This window comes from Fusarium falciforme, chromosome 6 (assembly GCF_026873545.1).
Source record: "Fusarium falciforme chromosome 6, complete sequence".
NCBI lineage: Eukaryota > Fungi > Ascomycota > Sordariomycetes > Hypocreales > Nectriaceae > Fusarium > Fusarium falciforme.
Window position 1 is genome coordinate 1,064,804 of NC_070549.1, and position 24,224 is coordinate 1,089,027.

At 53.4% G+C, this 24,224-nt stretch overlaps 7 protein-coding genes across 7 annotated transcripts; 5 read left to right on the top strand and 2 right to left on the bottom strand.

Annotated features, from left to right (window-relative positions):
• Positions 1-934: 934 nt before the first annotated feature.
• On the top strand, positions 935-2,261 carry NCS54_00788100 (Pyr-redox-2 domain-containing protein; the record flags this gene model as incomplete). The annotated part of the gene is made up of 2 exons (XM_053153286.1): positions 935-1,756; positions 1,806-2,261. The coding sequence occupies 2 exons, from the start codon at positions 935-937 to the stop codon at positions 2,259-2,261; spliced, it is 1,278 nt and encodes a 425-aa protein (XP_053009261.1).
• A 983-nt stretch (positions 2,262-3,244) lies between these two features.
• Positions 3,245-4,027, top strand: NCS54_00788200 (Hypothetical protein; the record flags this gene model as incomplete). Its single annotated transcript, XM_053153287.1, has 1 exon — positions 3,245-4,027. The coding sequence occupies one exon, from the start codon at positions 3,245-3,247 to the stop codon at positions 4,025-4,027; it is 783 nt and encodes a 260-aa protein (XP_053009262.1).
• A 556-nt stretch (positions 4,028-4,583) lies between these two features.
• NCS54_00788300 (Hypothetical protein) lies at positions 4,584-6,187 on the top strand (the record flags this gene model as incomplete). Its single annotated transcript, XM_053153288.1, has 2 exons — positions 4,584-5,162; positions 5,222-6,187. The coding sequence occupies 2 exons, from the start codon at positions 4,584-4,586 to the stop codon at positions 6,185-6,187; spliced, it is 1,545 nt and encodes a 514-aa protein (XP_053009263.1).
• A 488-nt stretch (positions 6,188-6,675) lies between these two features.
• Positions 6,676-7,883, top strand: NCS54_00788400 (SGTA-dimer domain-containing protein; the record flags this gene model as incomplete). Its single annotated transcript, XM_053153289.1, has 3 exons — positions 6,676-6,678; positions 6,741-7,738; positions 7,796-7,883. The coding sequence occupies 3 exons, from the start codon at positions 6,676-6,678 to the stop codon at positions 7,881-7,883; spliced, it is 1,089 nt and encodes a 362-aa protein (XP_053009264.1).
• A 443-nt stretch (positions 7,884-8,326) lies between these two features.
• On the bottom strand, positions 8,327-12,395 carry NCS54_00788500 (Hypothetical protein; the record flags this gene model as incomplete). Its single annotated transcript, XM_053153290.1, has 9 exons — positions 8,327-8,782; positions 8,830-9,171; positions 9,226-9,387; positions 9,441-9,771; positions 9,819-9,989; positions 10,038-10,068; positions 10,116-10,276; positions 10,330-11,549; positions 11,616-12,395. 9 exons carry the CDS (start codon positions 12,393-12,395, stop codon positions 8,327-8,329), a joined length of 3,654 nt encoding a protein of 1,217 aa, XP_053009265.1.
• A 3,035-nt stretch (positions 12,396-15,430) lies between these two features.
• NCS54_00788600 (BZIP domain-containing protein) lies at positions 15,431-16,573 on the bottom strand (the record flags this gene model as incomplete). The annotated part of the gene is made up of 1 exon (XM_053153291.1): positions 15,431-16,573. The coding sequence occupies one exon, from the start codon at positions 16,571-16,573 to the stop codon at positions 15,431-15,433; it is 1,143 nt and encodes a 380-aa protein (XP_053009266.1).
• A 2,791-nt stretch (positions 16,574-19,364) lies between these two features.
• Positions 19,365-19,929, top strand: NCS54_00788700 (Hypothetical protein; the record flags this gene model as incomplete). Its single annotated transcript, XM_053153292.1, has 2 exons — positions 19,365-19,724; positions 19,774-19,929. The coding sequence occupies 2 exons, from the start codon at positions 19,365-19,367 to the stop codon at positions 19,927-19,929; spliced, it is 516 nt and encodes a 171-aa protein (XP_053009267.1).
• Positions 19,930-24,224: the final 4,295 nt, after the last annotated feature.

Here is a 24,224-nt window from a genome sequence, read left to right on the forward strand (position 1 = left end):
AGCAAGTTAAAAAAGAGTGACTTGCTCTGCCTACAGAGGCAGAAGACGAGAGCGAGTGAGAGTTCTGTTGATGTTAGGGGTTCAATCCCGGTGTATTTTTGTTTCCACCCCTGTGTTGCTAACCACATCTGGTCACCGCTTCGGCCATTTCCCCTTTGAGCATCCACTTGAAAGGATCACTCGAACAGCAAGAATACACGGCGTAAGAGATGATAAACTGAATGATGAGAACTTGAGATAAAAAAGATACTGCTATCTTTGTTCATGGAAAATTCTCTAGTCATGTTGACACGGGGGTAGCATGATGTATATGTAGTTCAAGATTTGGGAGTACTAACACCGACCATTCACCGCTCCCAAGCAAAGGTCCCTTCATCAGAGTTCTATTGTCTTGGATGATAGCTGAAAAATAATCTTACTCGGGAACATGTGAGGGCTGGCAGGGGTTATGCAGACTTGTGAAAGATAATCTTATCAATCATGGCCCAACAATCGTCATCGTGAGATTCTCGCCAGGCTCCGCGGGAACTCCGTGAGCACAACTTGGAAATTGAAGAGAGCTCCCCAAGGGCATAAAAACATTAAATGACTTGAAGAAAGGAAAGGATTCTAGTTCAGAATAACGCAAGGCCACCGTTCACAGATGTAGTAGATGCAATATTCAGAATCTTGATCCACTGTTCCGCGTGTAAATAGAACAGTCAGGAGGCTGACCGGAGCTTCCGCGGAGCTGAGACGGACTATGAAGAGTCCGGACACAACTTGAGGCCATATATAAACTACATGCCAGTCACCTACCAACCCTTAAGTGATTTCTTATCTGGTTGAAACATCTCCACGCGCCGTTGCATTGCCCTTGCAACTCCAGCCTGATCTTGAGCTTCACAACCAAACCTCTTGAAGCCACTTATAAAACGAATCACAACGCACCGCCATGGTACCAGACAGCATCAAGCTAGTCGGCAAGGCATTGAGTTTCTTCATTCCATACCTCGGAACACTAGCTGCCCAGCGTGTGGCTGCTATCTATCACAACTGGACATGGCATGACACGCCCGACGCCCAGAACGTCGTCATCATCGGGGGTTCCTTTGCTGGCATTGAGCTGGCGAAACGCCTGGCAGAGACTCTCCCTACGGGATACAAGGCTGTTTTGATTGAGAAAAATTCTCATCTCAACTACTCCTTCAACTTCCCTCGCTTTTCTGTCATGGAGGGGCACGAACACGAAGCTTTCATCCCCTATGATGCCATTTGCCGGGGAGGGCCTCCTGGAATCTTGACACGAATCCAGGATACGGTCGTGGACATTACCGAGAAGCAAATCATTCTGGCGTCGGGGAACAAAACCGACTATACGTACCTTGCCATCGCTACAGGTTCCTCACAGCCGCTTCCAGTGCAAGTCTCAGCAACCGAACTTCCAGATGCTTGCCGCGAGATGCAAAGCGTACAAGAAAAGATTAAAGCGAGCCAGAGGATCGCCATCGTCGGCGGAGGAGCCGTGGGAGTTCAGATTGCCAGTGACACCAAGGGCTTTTACCCAGACAAGGACGTCACGCTGATACACTCACGCGGCCAGCTCATGAATTACTTTGGAAAACGGCTTCAAGACTATACCCTAACTGCGCTTAGGGATGAGCTGAAGATCCGTGTTCTGCTGAATGAGAGACCTAAGCTACCACCACAGGGGAATATGGCTACATCAGCGACTTTGACTTTCTCAGACGGACGAGAGGAGAAGTTCGATCTTATTGTAAGTTTGAACCCTGGTCATAAACATGAGCAAGCTAACTAGAAATCAGATTGGGTGTACCGGACAGCGGCCCAACTCATCCATTCTGCGATCCCTTTATCCCAGTGCCATCTCCAAAGAAACGTCTCGGATTCTAGTTGAACCAACTTTACAGGTCTCAGGAGATGGGTCTCTCGACGCCAGGGCCCGCATCTTTGCTTTCGGAGATGTCGCTGACCACGGAGGTCCGCACATGGCACGAGCAGGATGGATGCAATCCAGAGTTGTGCTGGACAACATTCTTGCCATGATCCGAGGGGAGGAGCCGACTCAGACGTACAAACCAAACTTGTTCATTGAGGGGGCCATCAAGTTGACTCTGGGGAAAACGCAGAATGTTGTCTACGCTATGGAGAACGATGGCTCTGATGTGTTGGTCCCTGGAAATGGACATCTGGACCTTGATATCAAGCGAGCGTGGAAGCAATTTGGTGCAGATTTCAAGCAAGCAAGCATTCCTAATTGAGACACAAGGAACTGTCGAGGGGTGGCAGATCTTTTTTGACGCTGAAGGTTTAGACGGCATGGCAACTAATAATTGTTTGTAGAATTTGTCTTCTTTGCAACGCATGCACCTGAGATTAACATACAAGTTTATGCCTGATACATTCTAACCCGCTTCTGACCGTGATGCATGCTAATACGAACAGCGTTGAGTTTTAATTCTGTCATTTGTTTATCATTTTTGTCTTTGATTTTGGGCCTAGGGAAGATGTCATCGATACCAACAATGCCAATGCAAGACAGAACTGTCAGCCAGCCTATCTCAAGGAAGGCAAAGGAATTATAACTAAATGTTACAGGTTCCTAGACAAGGTCTAGGTAATATATCTAGTGCGACTTCACCCCTGATGAGTCATAAACCTTGCATAATTTCGAGAAGCAAATCGATCGGTGGTGAACCGCATCTCGAAGATGGGCAGGATGGACATTGAAACTTGCTCGACCGATTGCTTATGAATTCAGTACAATGATCAACTAGTTAAATTATCGACCTTATAAGTTGGAATTAGATTGTCCATGCGTGAATGTTTGTGTTTGGCGGTATAGCAAACAATTATCATCTAAGAAATGTGGCTCATAGACCGAAAGCCGGGAGTTTAGACACCCCTATTGACGGACCTCACCAATGAGCATATGCTTCGAATGAGTGATTTCACAAAGGCCCCAGGCAGTTTCTTGCCTTTTCAGCTCCGGCTTATTCGCCGGAACCCCGCACTTGACATGCGGGCCGAGACTCTAAGGAACATGTCTGGGCGGAGCACCGATAGCCGCCCTCATAGCCGCCACCACGCAGTCCGTGACGCCGACTTCTCTATCCGACATACCGAGGAAAGCTGAGCTGAGGGGATACACATCGACCCGAGTTTCTGACTTTGTTTGTTCACAAGAAACAAGCAAGTCAAATCAACTAAAAATCACTCGCTCTTTCAACACCTCTTGAGCAACATGTCAGACTCAAAGCAAGCATCCGGCGGGGGCAATGAGCGCTTCAATGCTGAGGCTGCCGCCTGGGATAGCAATCCATTTGTTCACGCCATGAGCCTAGAAGCCTGGAAAGCTATCCAGAAGTTTGTTCCCTCTCTCTTTGGTGGAACTTCTTCACGACCGGACGTCCTTGAGATTGGCTGTGGAACTGGACTCCTCAGCTTGGAGGTCGCCCCCGCCGTGAACCGCTTGGTGGCCGTTGATGCGGCTGAGGGCATGATTGAGGTCCTCTCGTCCAAGTTGAACAAGCCAGATGCACCCAAGAACATTCAACCTCTCGCCATCCTTCTCGAAGACCCAGAGGACAAGCGACTTCCGCCAGCGGACGAAGCCAAGCCCGATGGTCCAAGACTCAAGTACGACCTCATAACCTCACACTTGGTACTTCATCACATCGCAGATCTCAAGCCCGTCCTGACAACAATGCTCGGATGTCTCAAGGAGGGCGGCATGGTAGCCCTAACAGACTTTGAAGACTTTGGCCCTGAAGCAAGAAAGTTCCACCCAGAAAGCAAGATGGGTGGTGTCGAACGTCACGGTATCCCGAGGGAGTGGATGGCCAACCTGATGAAGGAGGTTGGGTTCAAGGATGTCAAGGTTGAGGTTGCGTGGGATCATACGAAGCTGGTGGAGAAGTTTCCTGGCGAGTTTAACAGTCTCAAGAAGGGTGAACCGGATTTGGATGCTAGGGTTGGAGAGTTGATGAAGTTTACTTATGTGATATGCATGGGGAAGAAGGGTTGATGTCTTTCAAGGGGTGGAAGCTGTGTATCGAGCAGGTAGTGAAAGGACCCGATTTTGCGGTTAGAGCCGACTGTTGGACTTACTCACTGCCATGTCTATGACGAAATTATTTCAAAATTGAATAATGATTTCCCAATCATAAGAAAACCACATGGCGTCCTCATAGATACTGATCTTCATGTTTGTGCTTGTGTGAACTGAAAGGATCCCTGTTTATTGATTGGCTGGGTATCTCAGATCGCTGTTCAACACCCCGAGGCAGAAGATGATGCAAGGACCCACCTGAGCTCACGAGCCACCAACCGCCGCGTGCCGAGCCACAGCTTCCTTGTCACCTCTCAATATCACCACCGTCAGCTCCAGCACCCGACGAGGCTGACTGGGTCTGACTCTTTCTCCTCCTCATCTTTCCTTTTGCTCTTCTTCTTGTTCTTCTTCTCTCGCACATTTATTCTACTATGCTCTAAGAATAAGCTCCATTCCTAACCTATACTCTGCTCTATTCATCGCCGACTCTCCCACTCGGCACGCGACCCCGAGGTCGCAAACGCCGACCATGCCGCCGGCCGAACCTCAGAACGCCTCCACGGGCGCGCCCCGATCGACCGATGCGCCGCGGCGATGCTTCATCTGCCTGACCGACCAAGACCCTGAAGACCCCCCGGGTTCGTGGGTCGACCCCTGCGGATGCACCCTCGAGGCCCATCAGGACTGCATGCTCTCTTGGGTCACCGACTGCGAGCGATCCAACAAACCCCTCCAGTGCCCCGTATGTAAAGACCGCATCCAGCTCGAAGGGCCCTGGGATCCCGTCGTCGCCTTGACCGATGTCGTCGCCTCCAAGTTCACCCGCGCGAGTCCCTTTATGCTGCTCGGCTCTGTTACTCTGGGCGTGCAGTTTAGCCTGCAGATGTATGGCGCCTTGGCCTTGTATTGCTTCTCCGGTCGCGAGGCTCTGACCGAATTCATCCTGGGTCCTGAGGTCTGGACTCACGGAGAGGCATCGAGGGTCTTTTTGAACAGAGGCAAGAGGTTGCGCAATGCGCTGGTGCTGACCAACGTTGGTCCGGCTCTGTTGCTTGGGCAGCTGATGCCATGGATTGGCAATAAGGTCTTCTTATCTACAGCGTCTGCGGTATGTAACCTTTGCTTCTATAATATGCAATGCGCCGTCATCTAACGACTCAACTATAGTACGGTGTATACCAGGCAATGCACGAGGACGACTTCTTTACCTGGCCACCCTCGCCCCAGCTGGTCATGGCCGTATTCCCCTATATCCGGTCGGCATACCTCAACGCCTGGCGCGAGTTTGCCTTTCCCTACGAAGTGAGCCTGAACCGACAAATCATGGGTCTTCCCCCTCTCGAGCCTAGGCAGAACGAGCCCCCCGCCAACGATGGTCAGGCCGAGCGACGGAACGGCGAGGGCGGCGTCGTGGGTTTCCTCAATGGTCTTATTGAGGCTTTGGAGGCGGACGATGGCGACGACGAACAAGACAATGATGCTGGAGCTGGAGGACAGGTGAGAATCGGTGGTGATGGTGAGGATGGGATGGTTCTCGAACTCGTCATCGAGGAGATTCAGGATGCACCCGAAGAGGACGAGGACGAGGACGAAGACGATTGGGCCGAGAGGGCGCATGAGCGTGCCCAAAGACATGGAAACGCACGACTTGACGAGGACGAACCCGCACCACGTCCAGCGCAGGAAGCACAACGAGTCCCAATCCCAGCTCCAGCCCCGGCTCCGGTGGTCGCTGCTCCCGCACCTGCACCCCCGGTTGACAATCAACCCGCGGAAAGAATTGAGCATGAAGCTCCCCAAGCACCACCGGCTCGTCGGCCTGGACTGGGAACAATTCTTTCAGGGGTATCCAATGCGATAGTCAGCGCCTTGATCCTCCCAGGTCTCTCCTACGCCATGGGCGAACTGCTTCGCCTGGCACTACCCAAATCATGGACCATAACATCCCCGCAAGGAAGCACAGGGCGACCTGGTCTGCTCCAACAACAATGGGGACGGAGCCTGGTAGGAGGATGTCTCTACGTGGTGATGAAGGATGTTCTTAGGCTGTACACCAAGTACCGCAAGGTGGCTGCCATAGGAAAGCGACGGGTGAAGAACGTTGACCGGGAGAGGAGGCGGAATGGGAGATGATGACCTGTTGACAGAGTATTCGACATACCCAGTATACTTGAATGATTGATTGTATGCATTAGATGGAGTTTTGGGTGTCCCTGCAGGTGACAGCGGGTTGAAGGGATATTGCAGATGAAAAGACTACGACTGAACAAATCGCCTCTATCTGGCCCTTATTGATGTGGTTCTTAATCTATCCAGTACATCTTGTGGTGTTTGGTACCTAGTTGTTGGGATCCCCCTGCTTTACTCACCTCCAAGATACGTATCCCTCCTCACCGAGGTGACCGTCCCCCACATTTTGACGCCTGCCCCACGTGGAACCTTCCAGCCCAAACTCCACGACGCCTCAGCCGCGGGGCCCTTTTTGCACCGTCTCCGTCTCCTCTTCCTCTTGGCCTTTTGATTTTTGGATCACATCTCAGCAGTAGACTTTTTTCCCCCCAGTTTAACCTAGATCGCCCATCTCCCTCTACGACCTGTTGACAGGTCTTCTCTCTTTCGCCATGGTACGGGCACATGTTCAGCTTCCTCTTTTTGCCTTGAGGATGCATCGCTGACTCTTCACAAGGCGTCCACACACACCTCCAAGCAGCGCCTCGCGCTCGCCATCTGCGACTTCCTCTCGGCCTCGACAAATGACGGCACCCTCACCGCCGACGACAAGGACTCGATCGACGTGGCCATCAACTGCATCGCCGAGTCCTTCAAGGTCGACCCCACCGATACCTCGGCCGTCGCCGCCGCCGTCGGATCCCAGAACCTCCTCCAGATCTACTCCGTCTTTGAAAAGGCCCGCGCCGACAAGCCCGCCGCCGCTGCCGCTTCTACTTCCGCCCCTTCAGCCCCCGAGCCTACCGAGGAGCAAAAGAAGGAGTCCGAGGCTCTCAAGTCAAAGGGCAACGCCGCCATGGCCCAAAAGAACTATGGCCTCGCCATCGACCTCTACACCCAGGCTCTTGGCCTAAACCCCGTCAACGCCGTCTTCCTCTCCAACCGCGCCGCTGCCCACTCGGCCAACAAGGACCACGCTTCCGCCCGCGCCGACGCCGAGGCCGCTGTCAGCATCGACCCCGGCTACACAAAGGCCTGGTCCCGCCTGGGCCTCGCCCGCTTCGCTCTCGGTGACGCTCGAGGTGCCATGGAGGCCTACGCCCGCGGCATTGAGCACGAGGGCAACGGTGGTTCCGATGCCATGAAGAAGGGCTACGAGACGGCCAAGCGCCGTGTCCAGGAGATGGAGGCCGAGGAGGACTCACTCAACCGCGCCGCCCCCGGCGTCGGCGTCGATGTCAACGCCAACCCCGGTATGCCCGACCTTGGCAACCTCGCCAGCATGTTTGGCGGTGCTGGCGGCCCTGGTGGTGCCGGCGGTGGCATGCCCGACCTTGGCAGCATCATGAACAACCCCATGTTTGCCAACATGGCCCAGAAGCTCATGAGCAACCCTGACTTGATGAACAACCTCATGAGTAACCCTCGTCTGCGCGAGATGGCCGATCGCTACTCTAGCGGCGGTGGTATGCCCGATCTCAACAGCCTGATGTCTGACCCTCAGATCGGTGAGATGTAAGTCTTGGTCCCTGGTCTCCTTTCTCTTCATAACAAAACTAACAGCACTCCCAGGGCTCGATCTATGATGGGCGGTGGTGGTCCTGGTACTGGAGGCAACCCCTTTGGTGGTGCTGGTGGACAGGGCGGTGCGCAACAGTAAGGAGGTGGAAGACGAGGCAACATCATTATACCATGGCCGTTAGATGATCTGGGTTAACAACACACCGTGATGAGACGAGACGACGCATTGATAAACGTGGCAACGCAGCAATGTGCGTGCTTCTTTTTTGAGCTTTGAATAGAAACTACAAAAGCTCCTCATGGCCCTTAAGTGTGCATGCTATGCTGTTCCTTGCCTCGCACACTGCCACCTGAATAGAATATATGTTTAACAACCACCACCAGTATTACCTCGGTCACCCTGCCTCGAGCCTTTTATCTATTGCCGATAACGCCATATTAAATCCATGACCTGGCCGACCATGTCCTGTTTGTTTGAGAGATGCTTTTCCTCTGAACTTTTCCTGCCAGTAATCCGTTGACATTGTAAGTAATATCGTCTTCCGGGATCTATATCGATGCACAAGTCATGCTTGTGATACTCTAGCCTGTTTGCGTACCAGCTGCACCACCCCGGTAGCTTCCTCGACCTCGCCGGCCGCGATACCAGGAACCTTTTCCTCGTCGACCCCCGCGGTTACCACGACGTTGGCTGGATACGGCGGGTTCATTGCCGCCGCCCGAAGGGCCGTTGCTGTTGGGCGCATTAGTGCCTGATGGCATGGCAGGTCTGCTATCGCTCGTGATTCTGACACCCGAATTCTCCTTGCGAGAGGAACTTCCTGCGCTGGCTGGGATATAGGTTGCGCTGCTGCTTCGCAGGTGCTCCATTTTCTGACCACGAGGTTGCTTCTCCGGTGAGTGAGCAATGGTAGGTGTCTGGTTGCCTCCTCTCTGCGTGGTCGAGGGCAATGCATTGTTGTGTTCGATGGGCTTGGGAATTTGCGAGCCACTCGTTGTACCGCTCTTCATGGAAGGGAGTGAGACGTGACGATAGACCTGTGACCTGTTAGAAAACGGACATCTTGTTGACGGGAGTCACTGACCGGAGACCTTGGTTCCTTTGAGACAGGATCCAAGGCCGCTCCCTCTGTATCACTCCCCTCCGACAGCTGACCCTCCGATGTTTGTGACACTTGGGATGGCTCGCTCTTGGACTGGACCCGTCGAGAGTAGCATGGGAGTTTGAGCTCAAAAGATGGGGTACGAACGCCATCATCTTGGGTTACACTGGTTTCAGGCGCCACCTCAGCCTTCTGATGCTCAGCTTCGGCATGGCCTGGACGATTCTTCAGGGCACGGTCCACAGCTGCGATGAAAGCCTGACGTTTCGCTCTGGATCCAGCTCGAAGTCCGACTTTTTCGCCATCACTGACAGGCTGACCCTCCTAGAGTTGGTCAGAGCCCGCGGTCTTCGTTCTGGCTTCATCTTGTTCAGCAACCTCATCAGACCATTGACGGCTGGTCTGTAGGCTCGTGCCCATCGTTTCACTCTGCGCCCCGGAAACCTCGGATTCCTCGGATGTCTCAGTTGCGAAAGTTTGTCTGGCCTTGGCGAGCGTCCGTGGCGTAAACGTGGCGGCAACAGGATTCAACCGGGTTCCCTACAAGTAGAGGTTAGAATCGCCAAAGGCTACTTTGCTTCGGCTGACTCTACCTCTTGCTTGCGCTTGGGGGTTGATGTTAGTTCCTCTCCACTGGCTTCTGGCTTCGATGAGTCTGCTCCTCCGTTGGCCGTGGGCGCGGGCTTGTTGACCTTTGACAGTTCTGTTCTGGTCTGCTCCGAGGACAGGTCGTTAACAAATCCTGCTTGACCAGCCGAGTTGTTCTTGTCTTCTTCATTCGATCGGACAAAGACCTGCTTCGACCAGAGGTCTGCGTATCTTCCACCAGCTACAATCAATTCATCATGGTTGCCCTGCTCAAGGATCTCGCCGTTTTCGACGACGATGATACGGTCCGCGTTCATGATGGTTGATAGGCGATGGCTATCATGGTTAGAATAGGCTACCAAAATACGCCTGAGAGTACTTACGCAACAATGAAAGTAGTCCGTCCTTGGCATAATCTCTTGAAAGATACCTGGATCTGCTGCTCAGTGTCTGTGTCAACTGCACTGGTAGCCTCATCCAACAAAACGATGTCTGGCTTCTTCAGCATTGCTCGGGCAATTGCAATGCGCTGAAGCTCGCCTCCAGAGAGTTTACTGTGAATGTGAGCGAGCGATCATATACCTAGTTCTCCGACTACTTACACGCCTCGTTCTCCGACTCGTGTCTTGTAGCCTATTTCGCATTAGCAACGCTCTTCAGACCCGTGAAGAACAACGCACCATGGGTAAAGCCCTTGATCTTATCATGAATGCACGCTGCTTGGCATGCTTCAAACACTTCCTCATCGCTCGCGGTGATTCTTCCGTACCGAACGTTGTTCATAATCGTGTCATCAAACAGAATCGGGTTCTGGGGCACAACTCCAATTCGATCACGAAGACTGTCATGTGTTAGCAAGGTAACATGGCGAGTAGAGACCACACGCTTCCTTACCTGAACAAATCAACGTCTCGGATGTCCTGTCCGTCAATACGGATAGATCCCTCGCCAACGTCGTAAAACCGGTCCAAAAGTTTGATCAGGGTGGATTTGCCTGCTCCAGTGGCTCCAACAAATGCAACCGTTTGTCCAGCCGGAACATGGAAGCTCACATCTTTGATGATGCCCTTCTTTTTGTCGTAGCTGAAGCAAACCTTGTCAAACTCGACCTCACCAGCAACAAACTTCAACGGTCGAGCTCCCTTCTGGTTCTCAACAGATGGCTGGGTTCTCATAATGTCAAGCAACCGTTCAGCATCGATGAAGTCGTCACTGACATTCTTACCCAACTTGGCAAAGAATTGAAGAGGAGATGTCAGCTGAGCCCAGTACATGAGAAGCATAGCAAATTGACCGGGGGTTGCGTGTCCAGCCCTGATGCGGTAGACGGCCAAGAAGGCGCTCGCCAAAAGACCGGATGTAAGCACCAAGGTCTGAAATCCGATAGAGATGTACCACCCAAGGACGTATTGCTGCTCCCTAAGCCAGCGGTTGGTGACTGCATTGGCGTGTCGGTTGTCTTCATAGCCAATCTGGTTGAAGGCACTGACGGTTTGCCATCCAAGGAAGCCTGACTGTCGAACATAGTGTTCCTCGTACAACGCATTGACACGATTGCGACTTGCCGCCTTGGAGTTGGCAACGAGTCTGCTGGCGATGAGTAAGAAAAAGACTCCTGTTGCCATAGTAATCAGTCCTTCGTAGGGTCCAAAGGTGATGGAAAGATAGACGACGGCCACACCCATGTCGATGAGCATGGGAACAGCGTAGAGCAGGACGTTTTCGATCACGTTGGAAACTGCGCTGCCTCCATAGATGGCCATCATCATGTCCGAAGAGCTCTTGGAGTCGTGAAAATCGGCTGAAAGATGCATCATGTGCGAGTAAGCAGCTCGCGTCAGGGCGTCATGCGAGTAGTACTTGACGGGGACCCAGAGCCATTGACGAACAAGCTCGATACCCGATTCAGAGGCGGCCAAGCGGAGAGCAGCAAAGATGATGACGGCGAGCCAAGGGTTAGTTTGGTCAGATCCGCTCAAACTGTCCATGATGATACCTGTCTGGCGAGGAATGAGCAAATGAAGTGCATTTGAGCCAAACAAGCACAGGCAAACTGCCGCGGCACGGAGCTGAAGACCGATATTGCCAACAGGCCAAACGTATGGAAAGAGGATCTAAGAATAAGTCAGTCACAAGTTCGGTGTCAATGGAGTCGAAGCAAGGGTCGGGGCATGTCATACCTTGAATCCTTTGGCGTACTCAAACCAATTACCACCCTCTTCGAGCCGCTTCTTCATAGCTTCCTTGGCCTCCCTCTCACGTCGCTCCCAGTTATACTCAGGAGTCTCCTCGGTGTCTTCCTCTTCAGCTTGGAGCGTTGATCCGTACCCGGACTCCTGGCTATGTTGAGACAGGCCAGTGGGGCTGCTAGGTGAGGTTGTCGTGTCCTTGGGGAGGAGGGGTTGCCGCTCCTCATCCGAGCTTGGCTTGAGTGAGGGACTTAGAGTGAAAAGAGCCACCAACAAGAGAAACGAGAGGCAGCGCAGAGCAACCACAGCTGTATCAATAATGCTGAAAACGTTGGGCTGGAGCAACACTCCTAGGCCTGCCGACAAAGCGAGGATGATGACATCAAAGACGAGACCGAGCAGCCAGGAGCCGACAAAAGGGTATGATGGGTCATCTTCAAGGTCAAGGCAACGGCTGAGATGAATGCCAAAGACCAGAATGCAAGACAAGTGTCCGATGATGATGTGGTCCTGAGTAGGCCACTCTCGCGCCAGGAATCCCTCAGTACCAACCACGGCTAGCTGAGCAACGAACGTCAAGATGCAGAGGAGAGAAAGCATCAGAGTAGTCGTGCGGCTGGGGCGGTTCTGCTTGTCATTTTCGCTCTTCTTGGAGGCGGCCACTGTGCAAGCCGAAACAAGGGAGGAGACGATGAAGTAGAGGAAAACAGTGGCCGGATATATGTAGTACAGGACCACTAATGCGGTCTCTGCCGGTGAGACGGCTGTCATCGTGATGGAGGCTTGATCGACCAGCTGGGCCGGTCAGGGGAGTACAGCTATCCCTATCGCGCCTGTGATAATTTCCTTGGAAAGAAGGGCAGTAATTCAACCAAGAGACGAGATAGTTGAACGACGACTGGTTTGTCAGGATGACGGGTGAAAAAGGTATCGACGACTGGCGTGAGGGGTCCTGCAGAAAGAGGAGAGTGGGAAAAGGGACGGCCTTTGGCCTGTTCAAATGAGCGTCCCGCTAGCCGGTCGTGATCCGATACGCGGCGTCGATGGCGGAAATCGACTTGAAGCTCAAGTCTGGCTCCGATGAAGGATGATCCGAGAGACCAATCGAAGGGTGCAAGTTGAAGGAATCGCGATCACAGGACGCGGTGGAACGTGACCAACAGGGTCTCGCCTGCACACTCTCGCTGCCTCTTCCTTCACAGCGGATGCTGTGTCGCGGCTGCTGTTTTGGGTTGGTTGATTCGAGGGAAGGTGCGATGTTGAGGTTACTCACGGGACACTCTTTCCAGCTGTAGATCGTCAGCTGTGAGAGTGAAAAGTCTTCTCACTCAGCGACTGCCCAATCCCGATCGGGATTCGTCCAATCCCTTCAAGCACGATGCCTTCCGGAACCACCGCTCTTTGAGGCCTTCCACGCGTCGAATTGGCTCGAGTGGAGGAGTTGCCGATGGCCGATGGTCGATTCGTCGGTTGATGGCGCGTTTGATAGATCCTCCCTTCCAATTCTCGCCGCTCGGTCAAATTCTTTGCCCTGGCCAATTCCTTGTGCAACCAACGGCAAAGCAAAAACGAGCGTCACTTCGCAATTTTACCGGTCAAACGTTGGGATCCCCATGCGCTTTCTCACATGAGAGACTCCGTTTGTTTGTTTCGCGCGGCTCGAATGCAGGTACGCAGGGAGATGGAGTGAGTGATGGATGATGCCTGTTCGCGTGGCTCCGCCAACTCCGAAACGATCAAGCAGGGGCAGCTTCAATTGGGACACGGTTGATCGCCCAAAAGTCTTCCACTCACGAATAACGATGATTACAAGTCTACGTTTGCGGAAACCATCAGCTTGAAATACGATTCAGGACGCGTGGACCGAGGGGGAATATTTCCCTAACTCGTGACAAGGGTCGTCGTTTACGAAGCCATTCTTGCCTGTACCCACTCAAGTCTGGCCACCGTCTCACGCGCCTCGCAGAGGCTGATTGGCGTTAACCGACTTCCAGTGACTTGGATCGCCTCGCGACACCCCTGGCTCTTTGTCAGAGTCAATGTCCATGTCCCAGGGATGCCGTCACCATTACCGACGTGGGATTCCAGTCCCATCTGCAGGCAGTTCACCCCAGGTGGGCTCGAATGAGCCGTTCCGAAACCCAGATTAAAACGCACGATTTCCTTGTCCGGTCAGTGTTCTTCCCTCTTGCCGCCTCGAACTGCAAAATCTTACCATGGTCTAGGCTCGCGTGCTCCCGTGTCCCGCTCTCCCGCCTTTGGGCTTCTCTAATTCGGGCTTACCATTACCGGCCGATGACGGTCGGCCTCAATTTGGCACGCCACTCTCAACATCCAGGCCTTGGATTAAACCGTGCCACTCAACAGGAGAGCAGCTTGTGATACGTCGACCGGCTTCAGGTACTGCACGGCTCAACCATGCAACGGCCGCACAGCTGTATTCAGGAAGAAGCAAAGACGCGGCCAAAAGAAGCAACGAAACATGCAGAACAGCTCAGGCTGAGCCGCCAGAGCAAATCGACAACAAGGTTTAACGGTGGCTGTTTATTCGTCATGACATCCTTCCCGGCATCCCAATATCTGCGCCGTTGGCCAGTTCAACGTCCAAGCCAACGCCTCCTTACAGACACCAGTCTTGACAACGGCCTGCACATCTGATGCATCACCCTGCGAAGTTCTTCCACGCTAGCTGGCTACTGGACCAGATGATAACTTGGGCTTGGTGTTTGACGTCTGCACGTGCCCACGCGACCTTTAGCCCTGCGAGTCAAGGGCGTCGAAATCCATGGGACCCATCGCAACTTGCTTCGTTTGCTTTCACCGACTTTCGCATCTGCATCCATCTCATTTCCCTCCTCCACCCAAGCTCTTTGTTGGGCGCGTCTTGCATCGCACCCCGAAGCGAGAACCTGAGCGGTCAGGTCGACGATGTCGAACCGCCAAGTCCGGGGTCCCAATATTGGCCATCGCCGTGTTGGGCGCGTTCCCTTGCAGCCGTTCAATCAGCTGCAGGGGAGGAACGAGATCTGGGTTCACCCCCACACTCTACGATCTGGGTGGGTGACAGATACAACGATCCACCTTCCTCTTGGGCATGGCAATTAATTCCCCTTCAGTTGCCCTGTCTGTTAGAAGTTCTCAAACAATTCTAGTCGACTCTAGAAAACCCATACAACACTTGAATCGGCAGCTCCAGTCTCGTCCGACTGATACGAACAGTGTTCGAATTTCAACACCAAGGCTGCTTTTCCATGCTGCCTTGTAGCGTACACCACGTGCTGTGGCCATTGCCTTATTATACAAACCGAGAATGGATCATGTCAAGATCTGGAGGTGGGTCGATGCTAATGCAGCAACCACGGTGGCAGGGCGGATCTCCCGAGCGTCGAATGCGTTAGATCAACTATACACCGCTTCCATATAGAGAAGTTTATTGCTCATACACGAGAGACATGGGCAGCCACGGACGTCTGGATGGCCTCACAATTTACGGACGTCAATTTATCCCGAGACAACTCTGTGTATCAAGGATATCAACCAGAGATTAGACGGCAGCATGCAAATTGGGACGGATGATCGAATATGACACTGCTCTATGGAGCTTTTATTTTCCCAAAGAACACGAAACCCAGCTGGCTAAAATCTGGATCAACCACAAAGCTCGCTAAACTCCTAGGACCATGGCTGCCCGGCGTGGACATTACTCAAGCAACCTCCATGTACAGATGAGGTATTTGCAACCGAATCAGGCATGCCATCAATATTGCGCTGTCGCTCGTATATCACGACTCAACTGGTTATCGCTGTTATCGAAAACCCCAAGAAGAGTCCCAGTTTATCCCATCCACATGTTGGGGTTGAGGCCCCATGCCAACAAACATCTCCGACTCAGAATTAGGTAGAGGAAGGTTGGAGATGGGCTGACCATGCATGGCCATCGTGCCCTTGTTGTACTGGTCAATGGCCATGTCAAACATGTCCTCGCCGACTTCAGATGATGCTGGGGCTTGCTGGAAGGGATGTGACCAAGTTGGCGAAACACCTTCAAACTCGGGTGTAGGCACTCCCAAAGACTCTGTGGGGCTGGTGCCGCTATTGCTTGAACCTCGACGGTATGGGCTCATGGAGTCATTGTCCATCTGGAATGCCTGAGAACAAGAGAGCAGGCCGTCGACGGTCTTCTTTGCTTCGTTGGCAATGTACTTCTGGATGAGGACACAATTGCAATCAGTGTGTTGCAAAAGCTGGGTCTTGAGATGATAGATCTCAGCAGTCAACGTGTCGAAGCATGAAGAGAGGTAGCGATTTTGGTCTTCCATGGCTTGCTCTCTGGAGGCAAGAGCTGATGCTTCATCCCGTTTCCTTAGGCGACACTTGGTGGCAGCAATCCTATTGCGTTCGAGAATGCGTCGACGTCGTGGGTCCTTGGGAAGATCATCCTCATCCAGTTCCACTTTCCGGCGCCCTTTACCTGGCTCCTTTGGTTCGTTCTTGGGTTTTCGACCTCGCTTCTTCTGCTTCGGGGACTCTGGGGAAAGACCAGGGACACTCATCTCCTCCGACATGCTCGAGCTTGCTTGTGATTGTCGTCGATTCCGGGTCCGGCGATTGGGTTTCGTGTCAGCCTCAACGGTTGGCATTATCCTTTGTGGAGAATCGGGAATTTTTGGTGCGGTGCTATACTGGGACGGCCCTTGGATGATGCCAAAAGGGATGTCCTGGGGCATTGGAGAGCCTCCGATTGCTTCCTCGAAGAAGGATGCATCGGGTGCCTGACTGGGGAGTGGCTGGTACACCATGTTGCTGCGGTCGGTGGGCGAGGGTGTTCTGGTGTAGTATGGAGATGGAGTCATCATATATCCTGGGGAAGGCGTCGTGGCCATAGCACCCATGGACGACCCAAATGCAAAGTCCATTGCGTGGGGATAGGAGTGAACAAAAGCAGCCATCGAAGGACCTGTCGTATGAGCGGCCCAATAGCTCTGCTTGATCCTTTACAGGGGTGAGTTTTCAGGCCCTCTGACCACGGTAAAGTGCCTGGACAATGGTTGAGAAGCTTTGCTGATGTGGGAACAGTTGACGTGGTGAGCTTCTGATATGAAGAGAGGATATATACGAAGGCGTGGTGATTGCAGGGCGGTAGAGTGGGAAGCAAGAGCTTAGGTGCGTTGCGTGGGCAAAGAAGTGAGAGGGGAGGTTGGCTGATATATGGACAGATGAACGGAACCAAGCTGATAAGCTGGAGCTAGACCTGGAGCGAGCAGTACCTCTCAACGAGGAGTCAATGTTGACAATGGCAATTCAGGAACACGAGCACAACATTGATTGAGGGCACGGGTCGATCAAATACGTATGGCAGCTCCCCTCACCAGACAGCCACCCAAGGACCAGACCTCGCCGGAATGCGACCATTGGGCTCAGTAGCCAAAAGCTTGGCCGGGCTCTAGGAAGCGGAGACAGCGCAAATCAGAGGCTAGGCCGTGAGGGGAAAATAGACTTTCCCGATCAGAGCGAGAGGGGAGCGAGAGATTCTCAGATGCCGCCCGCCACAGTCTCTGCAAGATGACAGGGTCAGCAGCAAGCCCCTCAGTCTTGGGCTCTCAGATGCAGTGTCCTTGATTGGGCCGGGCTCCTCTCGGACGCTGCCTTAGCCCACGTCCAGTGCCAGGCCACTATCATCTTGCAGGTCTGCTAGCAGGTCGCTTGCTGGGGGAGGAGAATGCATCCGTTGCCAAAACGGTATATGGCGTGTTCAGCAATTATCCTCGGACACAAGCTGCACTAGGGCGGGCAAGAGAGGAGTGCATCAAATGCCCTGGGCTCAGACTCCGGAGGGACCCCCGCATCCGCCATGGTTCTGATACGGCAACTCGAGCGAAATTTCATGGGCACCTTTGGCATCCAATGGGTGCCGTACCTTGAAGCAGGGACGGTGGCGTTTGGATTCTCTTACTCCTGGAAAATGAATGCTGCCACATCCCAAGACGAGGACGAGATTTGGCCAAGTCCCAATAGCCTTGACCTCGTCAGAGCAGAGAGCCACGCTGATGTGCGCCTTCTGGGGCTTGACAACCCGCCGAGAATGTCTCAGAGAAAACGTTCAAACCCAGCCCTCAACGTGGCAACATTTCTGGTTGCAGCCGGTGTGGCACAGACAGATTGGACAGGGCACGGTGAGTTCCGAGAGTTTCTTTGGGTTCGAGGTCGGCGAACGGCGACTTCGGCATCGCAACCGTGACAACGGGGTATGATCGATCTCAAAGCAAGCTCGTCGCAATCGAGGGGGCCATCAATTGTCACCCAATCGATCAATCGCCATTCAATGTGACGGCGACGGTTGCGTTTCGCGGGAAGCCGACGACGGCCGAGCCCAAGCGGCCCAGAGCCCGACCACCACTACTCGGCCGAAGATTTCAACCATCTGCGGGATAGGGTCCATCGGGAACAAAGCTTGGCTCTTGGAGATGAACGGAGCGCCTGGGGCCCCAGGGCTGGGAGGGCCCGGCCCATCTCTGCTTGCATCCGAGTTGGACGGGCAATGGAGCTAAACTAGGAACTAAGCTTTGACCCAGTTGATCAGGAACTCATCGGCTGCTCGAATCCCCATCCGGTGCTAGCATCTTGACGACAGCTGGCTGGCTGGCGAGCGGCGCACAACTTGGTGGACAGGAAGATCAGCAGGCGTTCTGAGGCTTTCTGACGGTTGGGATGAGCTCCATGCGATGCATCCAAGGCACCAAGGCACATCAACTTGAGGTTAACGCCCGTTCGCATGGTTTTAAACACGTCGAGAGGTGTGGCCCAAGTACGTGCTACGTGCATGGATTGGCCTGGGCCCTAGAGACGGCAATGATGAGAGGGAAGTTCCTCGCTCCCTCAGCAGTCGACCGTTTATCTCATCGGCAGAGCTCCAGGATGATGTCACGGACCGGATGCTCAGCCAGCCGCGCTGTACCATCGCAGCTCAACCCAGCACAAAAGCAAGTGCCGTCTGTTGATTGGGACGAGTGCATCTTCAAGGGTTCATGCTGCAGAAGTTGATAACTGACTGATCCATGATTTACGGCCCAGGGTACGACATGGAATGGATGGCTGAGGGCTGCTCAGGCCCAGGAGCAGCAGTTAGTGGCTTCCAGCTCAACCACGGCGCATCTCCGTCGTCCAATACGGCAAGACCACCCCCAGCCAGTGGCTTTTGGGTCACATCTTGAGGCTCCTAGATGATCGCCGATGGCTTTTGGCGCATTCTGGTCTCGACCTTGACCCTTCGAGTTCAAGGTTTGCCGAGTCCCTGGTACCGGGCGGCCGTTTTGCCTCCACTGCCTACCTTGTTGCCTCCAAAACTCAACAACCAAAACCTCCGGAGCTTGAGTCCGAATACCCACAGGGCGTTGCAGGGCTTTCCAAGTCCAAGAGGCAGATGCAAGCCTGGCAGATAACGTGCTGTTTGTGCGGGCTGGGTCTCGGACTCTGGGTACCTGGGCGGTGGTAGGACCCTGCAGGGGCAGGGCGACAGAGCGGCTGATGGCAGCGAGAAAAGCGAAAAGCAAACAATTCCTTGTTGGTTCTGGATGACGGCGGATTTCAGGTCGCCACAGACCGGATGTCTGTCTGACTGCGTCCAAGAGGGGATGGGTGCAACGCTCAAGCTTTGGCTCGCTTAGAGAACTGAAGCTCTCCTCAGCAGCCGATCGTTCCCCAAGCTTACATACATACAGCCGCCTGCAGGCTCTGCTTACAATGCTACAGCACCTTCGGGAGATGGACGCAATTATCTTGGACCCAAGCCTCAGCAGCTCCACCTCTGTTCCCGGATCGACTGGCGCCCGCACTGATCCTCATTGGGGAACAGATGGCGACGTTGGAGATTCCGGCCGGACCAGCTGTCCAGGCAGTCCGTTTCTTACCAAGGACGCCAACATTTGCTCTGCTGGACCCTATCGGAGGGCGCCGATGGAGGGAAGCCTACACACTAGCTCCGAGCTCTCTGATTGGCCCTTGGACCTGATGGATGATGAAAGGTCTGGGCTGGGAGAGCCAGAGATGGCCTTTCCTCTACCGTCCAGGGCGGCCACAATAGAGCAAAACTCTACTGCGAATGTAGAGCAAAACGGTGCCTCTGGCTCGTTGGTGATCCGTCCGTGTACAGTACTGTAGGTCGTCAGCTCGCATGACCCCGCTTCGCAATGCAACGTCGAACCAGGATAGGTTTGACGGGGAAATGATCCGCGATGCATCGGAAAACAAGAGTCAACGGTCTCAAGCGCAAACCTTGAAGATTCTGATCTGGGGTGTCGACAATTGAGTTGATGAGAGGGCCTGAGATTCACCCTGCAGGGCAGTGCAGGCCTGTGCACTGCGACGTCCGTGACACCACGCTGCGTGGCTATCTTGGACATGAAACCGACCCTTGATGGCGCCTCCAATTTGCCGGCGTCCTCTCCAGGGGCACACCTCAGTAGGCCCGAAGCCAAGGCACTTCGTATCCCCGTTTCAAATCGACGGTCCCTTATGGCGTTTTTCATAGGGCTGGCCTGGTCAGTCCGACGGGTCCGAGTCTCCGACTCATCCGGCCGGGTCACGGCCCTGACGACTCAGTCGAGCGAGGATGAAGAAATATCGACAACTCTGTGTCTTTGTTTATCGATGCACAAAGTGCCATTGCATTGTTGGAGGCAGGCAGGTCGCTCTTCAACACGGTCGGTTGCTTACGCCAGGCACACGGCCGTTTCCGCCTTGGCGCGGGCGTCTTTGGGCTGAGAGTGTACTGTACTGTACTGTACTGTACTGGACTGTACCTCGTCTCGCGAGCAAAATCAGCCATAGCTGAAGCTCAGGAACTTTGCCAGGTAACACAAGGCCTCCCTTCCTGCCTTGGATGGCCGGGCTGTACGGCCTCTGCGTCGAGACCGTTCGCGTGTCGGGGAAGCTTTGGGGCTATCCAAAGTGCGACGGTCTGCAAGCGCGAGGGGAGAGGAAACAAGACAAGGCAGACAACGAGTGAGCCACATTCGCCTCGCGCACGGATCTCGCGTTCAAGGAAATTTAGCTGTGGACCTCGCACTCTGGGCGTGCTATTCCAACCACAGTTTGGGACGTTCCTGGAGGAGGGTGGTTGGTCATCGCGTCTCTCCTGACTGGGGATTGGCGTGGCAACGAACGTCCCCTCACAGCAGAGTTTCGACGGGCTGGTGATTGCTTTGCAACTGCGCCCACTCTTGTGCAATGGCACCTGTCATCTCGTTTGCTCTACTCCCTGACACCACACCCTTTCAGAATTTTTCCCTTCAGGTGTGAGGGGACTCTGGTGCGGTTGCACATGCTTACAGTACCTCCCTCTGCTCTGAGATGGATGAGATGGATCGAGAGAAATGGTACGACATTGCTCTTTCAATAGGGTTTGATATCTGATCGCCATCCACCATGTTAGCTCAAGCGCCGTTGCGGGTACAGCAACGTCTCCTGAGACCTTTGCAATGGCTGATGGACGTCCCTTGCTCACCTAGCACCAATCTGGTCATCCGGAGGGGGGAAGGCATTCATCGGGGGCAGGTCGAGGGAGAAACTCGATCCCACTGGCGCGGTCCAGATTGCGCCAATTGTCGACCAAATGCCTCTATGCCTCTCCTCGGCTGGTTCAATGATCTACCCGCCGCCGCCCTTGTCAAACCCACAAGGCGGGACTCGGCCGGATATCCATATCCTCAGAAGCTAGTCGATGACCCAGTCTGCGCATGTGATCATTTCCAATGTGACGTGGGGGTCGGTTTGCGTCGACTTATCAAGTCGGTTCTTTTTCACATCAAGGGGTCGAGACAGCTCTTTTGCTATTCGATGAGGCAAACCCGGGGGTTCTCTGCCGTGTCTCAGTGTTCCAGGCTTCTGTTGACGACAAGGCTCTGCACTCTGGGGCCTTGACACTGCTCTGTTCTACATCCTTGCGTTGTTTGCTTGATTAGGCAATATGAGGAGAATCCAAATTTGGACTCCGGCTGTGTCAGGATGGTTCGACGAATAGCTTGGTCGGCCCCGAAACGGCCAGGTGGATGCTGCAGCCGAGTCAGTCTGGGTGTCTCTAGCTGGAGCCATGACAAGAAGGACAGCCATCCTAGGATAAGAATCCCAAATGCCATCTCCAGGTGCCGCGTTTACCAAGAATGCTATCATCTGATTCGTGGAGCAGCCGTTTCACTAGACAGATGGCTAGATAACGGCTCTGCAGCCGCTGGTCCAACAGCAACTCCAGAGGATGAATCACCTACATTTACATAGTGGATCGACCGCGGCTGAAGGTTGATGTCGTGCTTAACAAGGAAGGCATGCTAACGAGTAGGCTAGGGTCTCCGGTGTCAAAGCGTCGATGTTCTCTCCGCATGTGAACAATATCTGAGTCTTCTATAGACTTGACAAGAAGAAGAGGCTCACGATGCGGCATATTCGGCGCCAAGACGGCTTCTTCCAGTCCAATCGCTATAGAGTTGCCGCGGCCCGGATGGTCTAGACCCTCGCTGGTGTTGGTGGTCAAGGAGGTCCCATGTTCGTCCAGCAGGCAAAGCTGCATATATTCGAAAGGGGAGAAAACAGCCTGCTGGCACCGACCGGCACGGGAGCCAGCCGATCACTTGAAACTGTTGAGACATAACGTCTGTTCCGCCGAGGATGACAGGATATCAATACGGCAGTTGGCTGACGATCACGGCTTCGCCCCACCGACAGGCCGGACCGACGAGACCAACGACGCGACGGACGCGGCCCCATGCCGGCTCTGACGATCCATGGCCAGTGCTCTTGGAACCTCTGGAGACAGTGGGTTTAGGGTCGTGGATCTGCAACCATGGTTCTTATCGTTTGCCGAGGAAGTGTTTACAGGTTTTCAAAGGGGAAGGTCTTGTCTAGGCAAAGACTTCTTGTCTCAACCCCTGACCCTCTAGGCATCAACTTTGACACTTGGGCAGCATCCGCGCAAGTGCCGCGAATCTCGGGTCGCGAAGTTGTCTGCCGGTTGACTCGTTTTGTCCAAGCGGATAGAATGAAGCCAGCTGGCATTGAGAGTTTGTTATTTGGGCTGGACAGCTCGTTCCTCGAGCTGGGGTTCGTTTTGGTCTCGGTCGAGGGATTTGATAATCCCCCACCCCTGAACGTCTTACGAGTCGCCATCTTGGACGCATGAGAATGGTAGGTAAGTAGGTAATGGAGGAAAGGGGGCACCAAGATCCAAGTTCAGACAACATCTCTCAGTTGCTCATTGCAACAGTGCCCGCTCACAAGTTGTGAAGCTCGTCATCCTAGCCTTGTACCGGCGCATCTACCAGCAGCTTATTACATAACGACGTTATCAAAGGATGAAGTAATATCATATGAATGCATCTATCGAGTTGAATAATGGTTCTTGGTCATGGGTCGTCACGTTCATTCAGGGATGGTAGCATCAGGGCTGGGAGCCCCTGATGACTCTGAGCTCTCACACCATCCCTTTGGTGGATTCTTTATGTGCTATTGGATTGGAAAAGATGACCATTGCTTTTGAGTGGAAATCAAATTTCTCACAGCCCTCTGAGGTCGGGGCAAGGCAAGAAACGGAGCGGAGGACGGAAGGATCGGAAGCGCCTCCGGAAGCGTCTCCGGAAGCGCCCCGCCATTCCCGGCTTCCGATCATGTGCACGGTGCGCCGGTTGGTACGAGACCTTCCCTCGGGGGCTGCAAATCGATATTTAAACTTGTTTAGTTGTTCTTGGCGAGAATCTCGGCCATCGGGTTGAATTCCCCGGCATATTCGGGATATTTTGCACCTTCACCCCCTGACTCTTGGTGTTTTCCTTTCTCGAGCCTTTACCTTGTAAATACTTGTCCTAAGGGATGTTTGAATGAAAGCCGGAGACCTGCCTTTATGTTGACACCATTACTTCCGAGCTTCTGTGTGGCTATTTGCGATTTCAATGTTGGCTACTCTCATTCCTCTACTGAGCCCTCATCAAGCCTCCTGAGGCTACGTGTATGTAAAACCTACTCTTTCGCCTAAACTTAACTAGAGGTTCGACTTGGTTGGTGGAAAAACTGTACAAATCTTCCTGGGCTTATTTATGTCTACATCAACCACTGACCAGCAAATAGGGGGAAAGCTGTATCAATGTGGCGGTGTTTGGTCATTTTTCTCCTTTTCTCAGCATATTTAGGCATCCAAATGATAGTGATACGCCTTACAACGGCCCGAAAGTGATATCTTGGAATCAAGCCAGGACTGATGTGAGAAAGTTGGTATCGATGAGGCTCCAGGGTTAGCGTAAACTATCACTGACCTCACACAACGCCTCTCATCAGACAACCACGATACAATGCCAAGAAGACCAAATAACCGAAAAAAAGAGGCTGAAGCCCGGAAAGAGGCAAATCTTCTTAGATAAAAGTAAGAAAAAAGTTTCGACTCTTTTGTGGATAATGGTACGATTTTTCATGAGATGGGGCTTTTCCGGGCAGATGGGAACCCAGGAGGTGGAGTTTCCTAAGAGAGGAACTACGCCTTTCAACGCTAACTAGACCATGTTTGGACTTTCCGCGGCATCTTGGCAGTGATAACGTGAGCACGGCAGTTGTTGGACTCTT